The sequence below is a fragment of the Schistocerca nitens genome, chromosome 1, assembly GCF_023898315.1.
Source record: "Schistocerca nitens isolate TAMUIC-IGC-003100 chromosome 1, iqSchNite1.1, whole genome shotgun sequence".
Classification (NCBI taxonomy): Eukaryota; Metazoa; Arthropoda; class Insecta; order Orthoptera; family Acrididae; genus Schistocerca; species Schistocerca nitens.
The window spans coordinates 1,234,118,701-1,234,137,030 of NC_064614.1; the positions used below are offsets into that span (position 1 = coordinate 1,234,118,701).

The window sequence follows — 18,330 nt, forward strand, 5'->3', positions numbered from 1 at the left end:
GACGAAGCGGGAATGTTTGAAAATATTCCACAAGAAATTTCCGGTTTTTTCAACCAAAATTGGCCGAGAAAAAAAATGTGTTGCATTACTTATTGAACTTCCCATCGTATATTACAGTTTTTTGTACAGGTTCCGGAACTTTCGGAACCGAGGTGTTGCAAAATTTTTTTTGATGTGTGCATATGAAATAGTTTTTGTGAAGGTGTAGTAGAAGATAATTTACTTTCACTGTGTGAAGAAATCTTAATACTTTTTGGGCTGCCATCACGTCCAGGTATAGGTGGCAGCACCGGCACAAAGAAGAAGTCCGATTGCGCTGCGGGGGAGAATGGGGACGATGTGAAACGAATATCACGATTTATGATATGGAGAAATAGCAATAGGAAAACAGTTTTTAACGCAGCAACTGTACTATTTCTTCACATCAACTTGCTTCAGAAACAGTTGCTGAAACAGATGACCATAATCTAAATGGCAAGAATTTGTTTTGAGATGAACGGAAACGTGTGGGGGGGAAATGCTGACGTACTCGGTGCTCGGCGCTACCAGCAGAAACTGCAACCGTTTACTTCACCACGCAATTTTGACACGACAACCGCTAGGTCGCTGGCGTTCGCAGAAATGAAAAAAAAAAAAATAAATAAATAAATAAACAGTGAATGAAGTGTTCCAGACAAATCTGATATGTGGCGAATCCGAACGATGGATTCATCGGATACTTTCTATTATGCCACTTACATGCCGTTACCATTATCAGCGGAGTTGTTATCGCCAAGAGTGGGCGTGCATCCTTTTCCTTTCTATTGTTGCTCTAAGGGGGATAAGTGCGCAGCTAGCTTGTTGATGTACAGAGTATTTAATAACAAATCAGTACTTAAAATACACATCTAAAACCGGCACTACATTTACAATGTGCAGCCTATATTTTTAAAGGCCGGTACGTCGATAATCTTTCGTCAATGTATCGACACATAGGTAATCTTATTCGATATATTGACTGCCGATTATATTTTTTATAATATCGATATATCGGTCCCGATATTTTTAATAGTATCAACAGTCCTAATACATACCACCACCTCCACCACCATACTAGCGGCTGCGCGTATCTAGTGGACAATTCCGCATTACTTAGGGATGTCCGGACGCTTTTGATCAGATAGTGTACAATGTGATCCACAACTCCCCAAACGAAACTTGGAAGATTATTTATTGGCGTTTTTTGAGTGTTTAGGTAGAAGGGACCCGTCGTCCACGTCGCCCCGTTACAGAGTCACGGCATTTCACTTGATTTCTTACCCTCCCCTATGTTTGCATCTGTACTGCACTGAAAATAACTGGACAGTACTGCGAATGTGGACGGTATGCTCTATGAATCTTGTTTGGCAACCGTCTCATTGCATTCACTCTAGGTAATTGCTGTTGATGACAGTAACGCCGACTTTGTTCTTCGACCTCTAGCTTTTTTACAGTACTTTTCTGTCTGTCTAGTGTTTGCTTTTCCCACTGTGTTAGTTGTACATTCATAGTGGTACGACGTATGGATTCACTGAGTGCAGCGGAAGAGCGTGGAAACGAAACTTACAAGGGGAGTCCACGACGGTGAACTCACAGATTTACTTCAAACACTGTATACGTTTAGTAGGCCATTAAAACAACATGATGTGCAAGTAATAAAGCGCACTACTCTGAGAATTCCGAGAAAATCGCAAAAGAAGTTTTAAGCGTTTGTTATGTAACTTATGTACTTGTACGGAGGTATTGGACGTTAGAGTTCGTGGTGGTTAAGTGGACGGTACAGTAGCTCAGTCTTCTGTAATAAAATAACTGAGTAAATGAATCAACGATCAACTTGAATGGCTGCCATGTGAAGTCCGCCCAGACCAAACACAACGAACAATATCGAGCAAAAAAAATTGCCATTCGTCCTCCATGCCATTCTAGGTAGGGTTTCCAATCAAAAAGACATATCCTATAGCCCAGAATGACTCGTAAACTAGCTTCCATTTATTGCCTCTCTCTGGTGAACAGATTAACAGTTTAGGATACAGAATATGAGGGAGTCTGCCCTTTAGAACGTGTGGGAGCTGAATTCTTTATGAAGACAAGAATCGCTCATCTGACACCCAAGCTGATAACATGAGAACTTTCTTGCGTCTGAATTTAAACCCATATCAAGAGCAGTGATAGCCTACAAAAATTATTTGCTGCTTACATTGAATATTTTGAAAACATTCCGTTTATATATATCTTCCGTTTTCTTTGTCACTCTCTGCATATGTTGATCGTAAAAATATTGATCACAAGATACTAAAATGAGGGAAAAGTTTGTTTCCAGGCAGCTGACAGTAGCATGTACGATATACGAGGTACTAAATTATTATGAACTTTGCTGATGAAATATGCTTTGACTGGATTTTATGTCACTTCCGATTATCTGTTAGTCGAGGAATAAGAACCTCAAGACAGGAAATAAGATTTTACGAGCCCGGTAAGCTCACCTGCTTATGTTAATGAAACACTAGGATTAAGTGTATAATTACAATGTGACTATTTCTCCAGATACTCAGACTTAACAGAAGTGTGCAGAAATGTCTCAGAATGATCGACGTGAACTTGACGTAACGCATATGGTGAAGTTTATTAACAAATTTGTATTTTTAACTTTAATATATCAATGGCTTTGGGCCCCACTGGCAAATTGGATGCAGCAGTCAGCAACTCATAGAACTATGGAACTCATTCAAGCTTATTGACTTACAATAAAATACGTAGATTGTACACTGAACAATTTTAGGCATAAAAAGGACCAGTTTGATATGCACAGAAACAGAGAATTCTTACTTAGCGTTCTCAAGAAAGAGACCTTAACCCAAGTGCTAAAAATATAGACACTTAATGAAATCACAAAGATATTACTTACCAGAAGTAGAGAGAATGAAAGCAACAAACTGTGCATTCTGCTGCAGCGTCTGCGAGCTACACGCATGTGACGGTATGTATGTGATGGTACGTTAGTGATGAGAGAGAATGATATCTAATCACTCGGTGGAAAAATTTGCCTGTTTTCTTTTAAAGTAACTGACGAATCAAACAACTACGCACTTTATCACTTTTGCACAACACTTCTCCTGAACGATGGTCATCTTTCTGATAAAACAATATCAGATTATCGAACTTTTATTTCAGTACGAATACGATGTAATTAAAGATATCGTTCCATAATTAGCATGAAGTGTGAAGTCTTCATTGTGACGGCCACTTATGAGACTTACAGAATTGTGCATTCTCAGAATTTTTTTTCTTTTGGCCGGAAATGACCTCTTTGCGTGTTCTAGTTTGCACGACAGCCTGATTGTATCTTCGCCATCAGTTTTACAAATATTCGTAGACACCTGCCACGAATATGGGTTTTTGGAACTTTCTATGCGGATTCTTCGAACCCCAGTTCAGATTTTGCCCTACAGGGATTATACTGCAAAAAGTCAGTTACATGAAGTAAATAAACATATCTTTCTCAGTAAGCAATCAGGTCCCCTGTCAATTCCCCCAAATATGGATACCAGTCATTTCATCAGTTTTGCTGTGTAAACAGGGTAAGTGTTTTGTAGACATGTACTTTCGTACGCGACTGGTGATTACTCAGTGTCCTTTAAACGAGTCGAAACATCTCATTCTCTGTACCTACAAGTGAGAAACGTGACACCGCGTGTGGTGTCACAGCCAGACACCACACGTGCTAGGTGGTAGCTTAAATCGGCCGCGGTCCGGTAGTACATGTCGGACCCGCGTGTCGCCACTGTGTGATCGCAAACCTAGCGCCACCACAAGGCAGGTCTCGAGAGACTGACTTGAACTCACCCCAGTTGTACGGACGACAGAGCTAGCGACAAGACGTACGAAGCCTTTCTCTCTCATTAGCCGAGAGACAGAATAGCCTTCAGCTAAGTTAATGGCTACGAACTAGCAAGGCGCCATTAGCCTTACAGTGATTGTAATTAGAGTCTCACTTGTGTTCACCATAGAGATGTACAAGAAGACATTAAAGATAAGTATATGAGAAGCTCCGTTCTTTTCTTCATAGCATTAATTACGTATCCTGTTCCAGTACTTCACGCCCGTCTGCGTTAGTCTCGCGTGCCCTTTAAGCCACCTCTATTTACAAGGTGTTGGCCCAGCTGCCGACACATCACCGCGCATCCTCACCTATCATTAGCTGAAGGTATTGTAAGACATGAGTAGCTGCAACCATGAATGTTTAGTAGTGTAATCAAAAAATAGTAAATGTTTGTTTTTTCCTTGTAGTCTCAATGCTGCAGCTGTTGATGTATACAGTTGGTCTTGCTATAAGAAAGATTACTACAATATTGTCCGAAAGCGAAGCAATATGAGAAAAGAGGATAAAGCAAAGAGAAAATGTGAATAATTACTGTAAGCATAGTCAACATTTCTACACAAACTGGGATAGTGCTATGTGTATAGAAAATAAATACTCCGTGCATGGAATAGGAACGAAAGTCAGACACAATGGAAAATATGTATGAGACGCATATTATTTTAAACTGCGTGAGAGGCTTACGCATACTGCACAGCACTACAGGGATAAACCGAATAAGGTTGCGCTGCTTTTAACCCTTCCTTAATTAATGGGACATATATTTCCCTCTAAAGTAATATGCAGTTTTGAGAATTGGGGTATCTACGAGGGTTGGAACTTTAATAGTGGCAACTATTTATTCACAGCTCGTACAAAATAGATGCGTGTTCCGGTTTTACTGACCTTCAAAGTAGTTACCAGCATTGTGTATAACCAGTTACCAGCGATGTGGAAGTCGCAGGATACTCTTGGCAGTGCCAGTTGTGTTGACAGTTCGAGCGGCGCGGTCTATTGCCCGACGAATTTGTAGCAGTTCTGAAGCGAATGTCGTGAAGTGTTTCCTTCAGTTTAGAAACCGAGTTGAACTCACGAGGGCTTAAGTCAGTGGAGTGCAGCCCCATCAATCAAACAAATCAGTAACAGCTTGCACTGTTCGTGCTTGAGCATTGTCCTGCAAAATGATGGTCGGGCCCTGCAGAAAGTGTCATCACTTCTGTGAGACCTTAACTTTTCCCGGCGAATCGAATGTTCAAATAACTTACGGGTTTGCTGCCGGGTGACGTCGTCGGACACCGCCGATATTTCGACTGGAGCACACCCTGCCATTCTCAAGGCACAAATGCACTTCTGTCTCTATGCCGTTCATTTTTGGAACAAAACCTACGACCAGCTTAGAGACAGAAGTGATGACACTTTCTGCAGGACCTGACCATCATTTTGCAGGACAGTGCTTAAGCACGTACAGTGCAAGCTGTTACTGATTTCTTTGACTGATGGGGCTGCTAAGTGCTATACCACCTACTGTACTCCACTGATTTAAGCCCTCGTGAGATCAACTCGATTTCTAAAGCGAAGGAAACACTTCACGGCGTTTCCTTCAGAACTGCTACAAATTCATCGGGCAATAGACCGTGCCGCTCGAACTGTCAACACAACTGGCACTTATGAGTAAACTCTTCCGGGCTAAGTTGCCGTGGTCGATATGTAGAAATTCTTCTCCCTGACGTTTCGTTCTCAACTACGGAGAACATCTTCCGAGGTGAGTCGACGACTCACCTCGGAAGATGTTCTCCGTAGTTGAGAACGAAACGTCAGGGAGAAGAATTTCTACATATCGACCACGGCAACTTAGCCCGGAAGAGTTTACTGATAAAGACGCCGGCCGTGAAAGCCTACATGGAATGATTACAACTGGCACTGCTAAGAATATCCTACGACTTCCACATCCCTGGCAACGGGTTATACACAATAATGCTGGTGACTACTTTGAAGGTCAGTAAAACTTTGAAACAAGTATTTGTTTTGTACGAGCTGTAAATAAATAGTTATCACTATTAAAGTTCCAACCCTCGAATACCCTATGTGCAACCATTTAGCGCTAATCCTTTTTGAACTTGGGAAAAATGCTACGGATCATGGATATATAGAAGGCTATGAGCGATCAAATGGGCAGGGGTGTTTGTGGCTTGCACAGTATATTTGTTTCATGAAAATTAGATCAGTTCACCTTCTTCTGCGTTCTAAGTATGTCTGAAGTATCAGTTTATTTCTTATGCAATACAGACATTGTTTTAAACACCCTACAGTACTCAGTAACAGCTGGTTTGTGCGTAATTTGTATTTAGTGGGACGCTGTGGAGAGCCGGCAAAGTTACAATGGTTGGCAGACTGGCTCTTGGGGTCCAGGGCGCTACAAGGTGCTGGCATCGCGTGGGAAATGCCTCAATGTATTCCCCCTAGAAGGTCGAGTCACCCCATCAAGTCTAACATGCTGTGCCACTCCTCGGAGTTACGATAGTTTTTATGGATTTTAGTTGTGCTGTTGTAAGGTAAGATATCAATTTGCATGTTTCTCATGGAGAGGAAATGTGACTTACATCTTTTTAATGAAATTGCGTTGAAAGTGTTATATCCTGACTGCATAATCTTACTTTAGTCATTGAAATTTAGTTCATGCTGTTAGGGTGTTTACAGCTTCTATGTAAAGGCGTCAATGCCGACATAGTGGACATCTCGGCGATGGCTTCTGGCCACTTTGTTTGGCTGGAAAACGTAAAAGAGTGGCCGAAAGAAGGGCACCACGGCCATACTTACAGCAAGTCTTTATATCAGTGACCTAGAAGTGGCAAATAAAGAAAGAGAAGAAAAAGAATGTACTGTAAAATCGAAGATAAAAGGAAAGCAGCTGAAGAGTAGAAAGGCAGTTAAAAGAAGAGTATGAAGAGCAGGAAACCCAACCTTACAAGAACTCTTTTTGACGACAACAATGAATATACTGAGTGCACGTATAGCTAAGAAAACATTTCAAATTCAGGTCAGAAGAGCAGTGGTTTAAGTACCAAATGTGTTCCCTGTCGACTCACAAACTCTGCACAAGAGTTGAGAAAAAAAAAAAAAAGGTTCAAATGGCTCTGAGCACTATGGGACTCAACTGCTGAGGTCATTAGTCCCCTAGAACTTAGAACTAGTTAAACCTAACTAACCTAAGGACATCACAAACATCCATGCCCGAGGCAGGATTCGAACCTGCGACCGTAGCGGTCTTGCGGTTCCAGACTGCAGCGCCTTTAACCGCACGGCCACTTCGGCCGGTTGAGAAACAAAGTTTGATTTTTAGTAGTGAAAAGTATAATTCAAATCATGTTTAACAATAAACTATAATTAGTTCTTTATTAAAACAGTTTTTATCCATCATTTTGAGTTTAAAACTTAGTGGCCACTTCGCCTGCTCATGTCGGCCAAAGTTGCCATTTTGCCACTTCGTGAAAATTGAATTATTTCAAGTACTAAACAACGTTCTGTTTTGAAGTAGAGTTCCACGTCCTGCTAGGAGGGGAAACGTTGTCTCTGTTAATCAAATTGTGTGCCAACCTAATTTCCATTGTCCCTATATAAACACTGTTCCAAAAACCGGAAGTACTGGCAAATATCACAGTCTCGTCAAATTTCATCCTGTGTTTCTCCTTTAAGCAACTTTCTGCTACCGCCGATTTTGCCAGCTGTTGTAGTCTCATCTGACGGGGATGTTCATGCAGCTGTCCTCAACCGTGTGAATCTAGCGGACGATGTAAACCGTAGCACGCTGACAAGGAATTTTGTATGTGCCAGCCTTTCTAAACCCCAAATCGTCTCTCTTACAGCAGAGTAGTGTCCTAATCTTGGAAGTTAGACGGAATACACTCTTAATGTTGAAACGCCTTAAGAATCCTACAGTCTTTAACAATATGCCTCCAGCGTAAGGAAGAAAGGCCATAGATCTAGGCTCCTCTTTGTGCACCTCCGGGGTAGTCCATACACTATAGCCCGACGAATCTGCTTCTCACAGTGTCTATTTTCCTTAAAAACAGTCATCAAATGTGCAGGTTCTTGGGTTAAATTGTCCGCTTCGGAAATAGCATATGCTGCGCTTACCAGAATCCTAAGGACGCCATTAAAGTTGGTATGGTGGATGGTAACTCTTAGCATGCAGATACCGATCGTTGTGCTTCGGCTTTCAGTGAACACTATGTCCCAATGTACTATTTTGTATTTTGTAAACCATGGCGTCCAAAAATGAGAGCCTCCATCACTTTCAATCTCCATGGTAACTTTAATGCTGTGATGAAGATGATTGAAGTGGTCCAAAAACCTGTTGGGAGCATTACATACATGAGGCCAGACGAAAAAGGTATCGTATAAGGATCGCCAGAAGGACGTTGGTTGCAAAACTGGAGTCCTCAGTACCTTATCCTCGAAGTCCTTAGAAAATAAATTGACAACAATGGGCGATAAAAGACTGCCCATAACCACTCCGCCACTCCGTCAAAAATGTCGCCGTTAATGAAAAATAAGTGGATTTCAGCACAAGGCGACAAAGCTTCGCCAAGTCTTCATCCAATTTTTCACTAATCAAACTCGAGGACTCTTGTAGAGGGACCCGTCTAAATAGATACCACGTCAAAACTCACTAGTAAATCCGAAGGACTAAGACTCAAAGATTTCAACCGTCAAATAAAATCCAACCTAAATGGAGATATGGTGTTCACACTTGTCAATATGTTGACTGAGAACAGATCTTAAATACCAGGTGAGCAAAAAGTCTGTATGAAAACTGAATAAATCACGGAATAATGTAGATAGAGAGGTAAAAATTGACACACATGCTTGGAATGACATGGGGTTTTATTAGAACCAAAAAAAAAAAAAAAATACAAAAGTGCAATAAATGTCCGACAGATGGCGCCTCATCTGATCAGAATAGCAATAATTAGCATAACAAAGTAAGACAAAGCAAAGATGATGTTCTTTACAGGAAATGCTCAATATGTCCACCATCATTCCTCAACAAGTGCTGTAGTCGAGGAATAATGTTGTGAACAGCACTGTAAAGCATGTCCGGAGTTATGGTGAGGCATTGGCATCGAATGTTGTCTTTCAGCATCCCTAGAGATGTCGATCGATCACGATACACTTGCGACTTCAGGTAACCCCAAAGCCAATAATCGCACGGACTGGGGTCTGGGGACCTGGGAGGCCAAGCATGACGAAAGTGGCGGCTGAGCACACGATCATCACCAAACGACGCGCGCAAGAGACCTTTCACGCGTCTAGCAATATGGGGTGGAGCGCCATCCTGCATAAACATCGTACGTTCCAGCAGGTGTTTATCAGCCAGGCTGGGGATGATGCGATTCTGTAACATATCGGCGTACCTCTCACCCGTCACGGTAGCAGTTAAAAAATCAGAATCACGCATTCCCTCGAAGAAAAAAGGCCTGATAACGGTAGACGTGGTAAATCCAACCCATACCATGACTTTCTCGTTGTGCAATGGAGTTTCCACGAAGGTTCAAGGATTTTCGGTAGCCCAAATTCTGCAGTTTTGGGCGTTGACAGATCCTCGGAGCGTGAAATGAGCTTCGTCGGTACACAACACGTTACTCAACCATTCGTCATCTTCCGCCATCTTTTGAAACGCCCACACCACAAATGACCACCGCTTCACTAAATCGCCAGGTAACAGTTCATGATGCCGATGGATTTTGTACGGATAGCATCGGAGGGTACGCCTCAGTGCCAACCAAACAGTAGTGTATGGAATGCCAGTGCGACGTGCGACTGCACGAGCGCTAACTTCCCCGTGCATAGACGAACCCGCTGCAGTCTCCATTTCTTCCTGAACTGTCTCAGCAGCATTACGCCTTGTGCTTGGTCGGCCACTACGGGGTCTATCGTCTAAACAACCCGTGGCTTCGGACTTCGAAATCATTCTCGCCACAGCTGCATTTGTCAACGGACCTTTACCCGTTCGAATCCCCTTCCTATGGCGATAGGATCGTAACGCTGAACTAGCACATTCCACATTCTGATAATAGAGCTTCACTAAAAGCGCCTTTTCAGGTAACGTCAACATGCTGCACTATTGGCGCATCTGATTCTCTCTCTCATTTCAGCTCTTTTTATACACGATTGTCATGCGCAGTCACTGACGCTTTGCTGTCCAGCGCCATCTGTCGGACATTTTGTGAACTTTGTTTTTTTTTTTTTTTTTGTTCTAATAAAACCCCATGTCATTCCAAGTATGTGTGCCAATTTTTACCTCTCTATCTACATTATTCCGTGGTTTATTAAGTTTTCAAATTTATACTGACCTTTTGATCACCCGGTACTTCGCCAGTTATAAGTGGGTGCACCTAAATTACAAACAGTAGGGCGTAGAGGTGTCCTACAATCTAGGCGGAACGGCAGCTCCAGAGTGAAGTTTCTTGCGCAAATCATCAGACAAAGAGCGCTTTTTCAAAAGTGAAAGTGTGTTGCCCTTAATACTTTCTTTGGGGTCACTAGATAGTTTTCTGTAAGCTGGGTCGTTTATAGTAAATCCATTTTAATGACGTAATCATCAATTGTCAGTACAGGCGTGGAATTTCTACTGCATCATCATTTCTAAGGGAACGAATAGCTGCTCTCTCTGCAAAATTAGATGTTATCCCTCGGTGGCCGAGCCAGACGCAAGTGTACAAAGTTATATCGTAGATATTCAGAGATACTATCATTATTCTACAGAAAGTAAGTACCTGAACTGTGTTAAGAAAGCAGTACACAAAACAAGTTACGTTACAAGATGATTTACGAACGTCACTCCACCTAGATGAAGCGATAATAACCATTCTCACAGTACTATTACGAAGACGTAGTATAAAATGGTATACATAAATGTAATCTCAACAGAAACATTTGATAATGGCACATATGCCGAAACAAGCTTCTCGTGAACTTACGGAATCAAGAAGAAATAAACAATTTGCAGCTAATTTGGTCGAAAATATAAAGAAGACTTCATACTATGACATTTGACATTTGTTGACATGACATTTGTTGAAGAGGTTCGGACATCTGTAAAAAGGGCTGTGACAGAATTTGGAAAGAGAAGCATATGTGGAAAGCACGTAACAGGAAGAAACCATGAAAATACTTAAGTTGATCGACGAAAGAAAGAAGTACGAAAATGTTACAGGAAATTCAGGTACACGGAAATACAAGTCACTTAGGAATGAAAGAAGCAGGAAATGCAGGGAAGCTAAGGCGAAATGACTACATGAAAAATGTCAAGATACCGAAAGAGAATTGCTTGTCGGAAGGACTGACTCAGCATACAGAACTGTCAAAGTAAATTAACAGCAAGGGTGGTAACGTTAAGAGTGCAAAGGAATTCGACTGTTTAAATTCGGAGGAGAGAGCGGATAGGTGGAAACATTACATTGGAGGCGTCTATGAAGGCGAAGACCTGTCTAGTAAAGTGGCAGAAGAAGAAACAGGAGTCGATTAGAAGAGATAGGGGATCCGGTATTAGAATCAGAATTTAAGTTTTACGATAGAATGAGGCAGTAGGGATAGATAACATTCCGTCAGAATATCTAAAATCTTTGGGGGAAGCGACAATAAAACGACTAATCACATCATTTAGTCTAAATCCATTTTTATGCGGGTAGTTGTGTGTCAATACAGTTGTGTGTCAATACAGAATTTCGAATAAAAACTCTTTCAGCCATACAAATTTCCAGTGTTATAACATTTGAGCAACCAAAATATCCACGGGTGTACTGCCAGTCTACAGTGTCCAACGGGCACAATATTTCGGCGATCATACATGTCGCCATCATCAGGTGAACTGACGGACTGAGCTCCTGTGAACGTGCCGGCACGGAGATCCGTACACTATGGCTGCTCAGGTGGAACTGGGTTCGGTCGCGGCGGCGGCGGATTTAAATACCCTCCGCCCGCGGCGCGCTCACTCCGCCGTCCGCGCCCCGCGCCACGGTCGCGCGGTGGAACAGATTGCGACGGCGTCTGAGATGACGTCGGTGTGATGGCTCCGTCCGCCGTGGTCGTCACAACTATACATTTGCTCGATTTACTCTTGATTAACCCAATCGCTGGTTCCCAAGCCTTGCTAAGATTATAGCCACAGTCACGATTTATGAGATCGTCATTGGTGCGAATTTCGATGGCCTCTCTAACAACGCTGTCCCAGTATCTCGACGTCTGTACCAGAATCCTCGTGCGTTCATACGCCATAGCGTGATTTTCCGACAAACAATGTTCAGCGACCGCCGACTTGCTCGGATAAATCAGTCGAGTGTGCCTCTGGTGTTCACGGCATCGATCCTCGACGGTACGCATCGTCTGACCAATATACGACTTGCCACATTGACAGGGAATCTGGTACACGCCGGCCTTCCTCAAACCGAGGTCATCTTTGGCGCTCCCCACCAGTGCCGCGACCGAACCCAGTTCCACCTGAGCAGCCATAGTGTACGGATCTCCGTGCCGGCACGTTCACAGGAGCTCAGTCCGTCAGTTCACCTGATGATGGCGACATGTATGATCGCCGAAATATTGTGCCCGTTGGACACTGTAGACCGGCAGTACACCCGTGGATATTTTGATTATCAAATACGCCGGGAGAAACTCAAGAATCACATTTGAGCAACCAGTTTCAGCGCTACGTTACGCAATCCTCATGTCGCCTGACCGACGTGTAAGGGAAATACCACCTATGGTCCAGGCAAAATAGGGCCTAGCATTGTATAATGGTGAAACAGAAGAGAATTGGAGTATTTGACAATCGGTGCTACAGAAGGATGTTGAAAATTATGCGGACTGATGAGGATGTTCTGTGGAGGATCGGCGGGGAAAGGAATGTATGGGAAACACTAACAAGAAGGTACAGGATGGTAGGACATCTGTTAAGACATCACGGAATAACTTCCATGGTGCTAGAGGGAGCTTTAGAAGGCAAACATCGTAGAGGAAAACAGACTACTCTGAGATGAAGAGACTGGCAGAGGATTGGAATTTGTGGCGGGCCGCATCAAACCAGTCACAGGACTGGTCTCAAAAAACAGGAAGAAACCCTGTCACAAGCCCTCTTCAAGTCTATAAATATTATACGCATATGTTTTCCATATGGTGTTACTTTTCCGTTAGCTGTTGGTGGCATAATGTATTGTCTCGCGTGATATACCAGCCTTAACCCAATTTACTCTTCCATATTTTCTGCTTGCTGTTCCAATTTTTCATTTATGATTCGGCCATACAGCATTTGCATAGAAGTCTTAACACTTAGTCGGCTGCCATATGTTGACTTTGTGAAGCCACTGCTCGCTTGGGACAACTGTTCTCCATACCAATACCCATAAGAACATATGAACTGTGAGGTAAGTGTATCGCAAACTAAAACCCCTCCTTATTAAATAGCGGACTACGTGAGGCAAGACTGATTGTATAAACAGATGGGCGACATAATCTGCGATATGCGTACGCTCACCAAAGTGCGGAGGTGTTGAAACCAGTATTACGTTGACGTGTGATTATTATTCTACCTTTCAAATCGACGAACACGAGCCCTGCACGCGTTTAGTTCTGAGGCACGCCTCCCCTTTACTGTCGAAGAGTGTTTGGACAGACGGGCGGAAAAACAGATCTCGCCCACCACGCACTCGTGAAGCCAGCTTATCGGCGGGTGCGTAGGTTTGTCGTGGGCGTTTCGAAAAGCCGTTAACACGCTTTCCGAGTTCAGTGAACCCAGGCGACGGAATAAACTGTCGTTTTGTCGATATTCTGCACCATTGCTTTCCTCGCCTCGTTACTTTCATTAGCATCTGTGCCTGGCGACAGGTCTTCCGAAGTGTAGAACGTAAAAGCTGTCAACTGCATCACAGCGGCTACCCAGACGATAAAACAAGACCCAGTTTTCTCGACGCGGCTCTGATTAAATTTTCATGCTTAGCATTAGGAATATCGGCCATGGTTGCTAAACCCAGCTGACAGGTAGGCGCTCAGTTCGGTGACATGCAGTTCATATTCCATTGCTGGGGAAATAGTTTACACCACAGTTTAGCTGAGAATGTGAAGGTGTGCAGTTCTTGGTCACCTAAACTTGTGGAAATGTGTTTTGGCGGTAGTAAGATCGCTCTGTAGTGTGTCACAATAGCCTGTTCTTTAAACTGTCTCAGTAGCGTATCGTGAAAAGAATGACTTCCTACCTCCGACAACTTCCATCTGAATTTGTGATGCATTGATGTAATATAGGCGTGTTGATCGAACGTACAGGTAGGAAATCTAGCAGAATGCCTCTCAGTTGCTTCGATGTCTTCCTTTAATAACACCTGGCGGGATTCACTACAACAGCGGAGAAGTACTCAAGAACGGGCCGCATAACTATTCTGTAGGCGCTCTCGTTTAAAGATGAGCTACACTTTTCTAGAAGCATCCGATCAACTGAAGTCTGCCATTCTTGTTCCCTACAACCGACATTACGTGCTCGTTCCAGTTCATGTCACTTTATAATGTTAAGCCTAGATATTTAATTAACGTGACTGGCAAGCAGCGCATCGCTGAATTCCAACATTACGGAATTGTTTTCCCTCATCATCTACATCAGCAAAACTCTTCGCATTGCCTTGTATACTTGTACACCCAGTACACCGAAGTTCGAAGAATGTGACACGTTTGGCGTACCCTGCGGCAGTGATCACTCCTTAGGTCTCCATGATGCGTCTCTAGAACAGCCATAAATATTGCAAAACGCCGACCATGTTTCGCGGCCAGATTGGAAAGTTTTCCGTGACACTTAACGATACCGTATGTTAAATATTTTCAACAATTCGCGGCCCTGTCAGCAACTGTATAAATATTAATTTTAAAAACACACAGCCTCAGTCTTTTCCTGGTTTGTAGGTCGTTTGACATCGTCTAGCGCCAAACTCAAGGGAACGAATTTATCGACACTTTGTAATTGCAACATCGAAGTCTTAATTCTCATCATCGAGCGCTAGTACACAATTATTTGTTTGTCATTGTCTAGGCAGTCTAAGAACTGAAAGAAATGATTATCAGTCCACATTGAAGCTAGTCAAACAATTACCTGATGGAGGAAGACAGCTGGATAAGTCATGTAAAATTACAACGAAACTAGATTTAAAATTCAGACTGTTTTGGGACTACGTACGAGAATACAATAGAGACAAAATATTTTCAAGTGTAACTTTGGGTTTTATATTTCTTTAGAAGTCAAGGGGAAGAGCAAAATCATATGCATTGGTATGCAAAACTTGAGGTTGAATGTAGCTTTCGCACGATGAGTCATTGACAAGTATGCTCGATGAAACTTGGATCATATATACGTAGGTTGGAACTTAAATAGTGGAAACACTGCTGTGGCGACAAATTCAAATGGCTCTGAGCACTATGGGACTTAACATCTGAGGCCATCAGTCCCCTAGAACTTAGAACTACTTAAACATAACTAAGGACATCACACACATCCATGGCCGAGGCAGGAGTCGAACCTACGACAGTAGCGGTCGCGCGGTTCCAGACTGAAGCGCCTAGAACCGCTCGGTCACAACGGCCGGCTGCTGTGGAGCTGACAGCACACATTGTTGACATACTTACCTTACCTCCGAGCAAATGGACTCGTCCGTCCCACGTCACCGGCGTGCACACACTCGAGGGAAACACAGTCACTTGTGAGCGAGCGATCTAACTGTGGTGTCACCGCCAGACACCACACTTGCTAGGTGGTAGCTTTAAATCTGCCGCGGTCCATTAGTACATGTCGGACCCGCGTGTCGCCACTGGCAGTGATCGCAGACCGAGCGCCACCACAAGGCAGGTCTCGAGAGACGTACTAGCACTCGCCCCAGTTGTACGGACGACATTGCTAGCGACTACACGTACGAAGCCTTTCTCTCATTTGCCGAGAGACCGTTAGAGTAGCCTTCAGCTAAGTCCATGGCTACGACCTAGCAAGGCGCCATTAACCATATCTGGAGAGAGTCTCACTTGTATTATCAAGAGCGATGTACCGCAGAAGTGAATAAAAGTTAATTATACGAGAAACTCCGTTCTTTTCTTTATTGCTTTCATCACGTATCCTGTTTCAGACTTAACGCAAGACGGCTTGAGTTGACGCGTGCCCTTTTGGCTACCTCCCTTGTGTCTAGACTGTCTTGTCTAGACACAGCATAAGTGGCGACGAGTGTAAACGTGCTCTTTCTACTTACTTAAATTAATTGTCATGGCTTCGCCACATTCTCCAGATGTACTGTCCGAATTTTATCGCTTGCAGAATCAGCAGACGCAGGCGTTATTGGATGTCCTTGGACAGCTCGTCCAAGGTCAACGTGCACTGCAACCCGATGCGGCCGCCGCCGCTTCTCCGCTACCGCAGCCACAACATGCAGTTGCACCCCCGTTTCGTAGTTTTGATGCAGACAACGAATCCTGGACGGAATGGTCAGGACAATTTGGATTTCATCTCGCCGCCTACAGAATTCAAGGTAATGAGCGGCAGCCGTTTTTGCTTTCGTGTGTAGGTGTGTCCACCTACCGTGTGATAGTGAAATTGTTTCCCCGACGCGACGTAGCGACTCTGTCCTACGAAGAAATTTTGTCAGCGTTAGATGCCTATTTCAAAGAAACAGTTAATGTCGTTGCAAAAAGGTATACGTTCTTTCGTACCAAACGTACGACCGGTCAGACTAATCGGGAGTGGGTTGCAAATTTGCAAGGACTTACTAGGGATTGTGCATTTGAATGTGACTGTGGACTCCCTTATTCAGGTACTATGGTGCGTGATGCAATAGCACAGAACGTTTTTGATGTTCGCATACGGGAACAGATTTTGAAACTCGTCAATCCCTCCCTTCAACAAGTGATAGACATATTGGATAGGCAAGACACACTTGACTTTGCTCAGGAATCATTTGCAACTTCGCCAGCCGTGTGTCACATAAACCGGCCCGCCGGGCGCGGAGCACGGGACGCTCAGCGGCCCTCGCGCACGTCCGCGCAGCTGCAGCCTAGCTCGCAAACGCGTGTGCCGCGTAAGCATGCAAATGCAGTGAAATCATGCCCGCGGTGTGCAACTAGACATTCGCGTGACAATTGCCCGTCACGCCAAGCTATTTGGTTTTACTGTCATAAGAAAGGACATGTTCAAAGTGTTTGCCAGAAAAAGCTTAGATCCGACAATCACAACCATTCCAGGCCCTTTGCTTCGCGCCGGAATCGAAACCAGAACAATCAGGCTCGTGAACCTTCGCCAATGGACATTCATGTAGTTAATTCCACCCCGTCCAGTGCCACTTTATCTAACAGTGACTGTGTTCGTCCCACAAAACGTGTGCGTCGACGTCGCCGGAAATCCAGTCAAGTAGCAAGTGCTTCTGTACCTGTATCAGTTCAAGTTGCACAAAACAGTCGCTCTTGTCGTCAGCAGGACAATAAACTTTTTGTAGATTTGGACTTTGCCGGACTAGTGATACCGTTCCAGCTCGATACCGGAGCTGCAGTTTCCTTGATCAATCACGACACGTACAAACAACTGGGCAAACCTCCGTTGCGTGCCGCACATGTTCAGCTCAATAGTTATTCAGGACAGCCTATCCCCGTGTTAGGACAGTGCACTCTTCTTGCCACATACAAGGGACAAACAAAACTTGTGTCATTTTACGTAATTCGTTCTTCTACTGCAGTGAACTTGTTGTTTAACATGTCTATAGTAAATCAGGTCCTATCAGTGAACGAGACTGTGCCTTCAGACAATGTTTCTCGTCTATGTGAGGAATTTGCAGACATTTTTGCACCGGGCCTTGGTTGCGCTAGGAACTATGAAGCACATTTGGAACTGAAAGTTAACGCGCAACCGAAATTTTTCCGAGCGCGCCATGTTCCCCACGCACTGCGTTATGAGGTCGCCAACCGCTAAGATATCTTGTATCGGTCCACTGCTAAGCACGGAAACGCCGATGCGTTGTCCCGTTTGCCTGTTGCTGAGGATCGAGCTTTAGATTCTTCCGAACTTGCTTGCATGTTCATTGATGCGGAAACCGATAACGTGGTCGAATCGTTTCCAATTGATTTTCGTCGTGTCGCTACAGCCACAGCTGCTGACCCTGTCCTTGCTACTGTTTTGCGTTTTGTTGCTACGCAATGGCCCTTGTCAAAGTCGCGGATCGAGGATCCGCTGGTTCGCCGATTTTTTGCTCACAAGGAGAGACTTTTTGTACGACGTGGTGTTTTGCTGTTGCGTTCTGATAATGATCAGTCCAGAGTCGTGGTCCCCCGTTCGTTACAGTCCTCTGTCTTACGGCTTCTTCACCAGGGACATTGGGGTATAGTGCGGACGAAACAATTTGCTCATCAGCACTGTACTTGGTTCGGAATCGATGCTGCGATTACGACTATGT

At 43.9% G+C, this 18,330-nt stretch overlaps 1 protein-coding gene across 2 annotated transcripts in view; it reads right to left on the reverse strand.

Moving 5' to 3' along the window:
- Positions 1-3,059, reverse strand: part of LOC126239719 (uncharacterized) — a 90,752-nt gene extending 87,693 nt beyond the window's left edge. For both annotated transcript variants that reach the window (XM_049947881.1, XM_049947879.1), the window contains exon 1: positions 2,924-3,059. In XM_049947881.1, coding sequence (XP_049803838.1) covers positions 2,924-2,989 — 66 coding nt within the window. In that variant the 5' untranslated portion in view covers positions 2,990-3,059. The remainder of the gene's footprint in view (positions 1-2,923) is intronic.
- Positions 3,060-18,330: the final 15,271 nt, after the last annotated feature.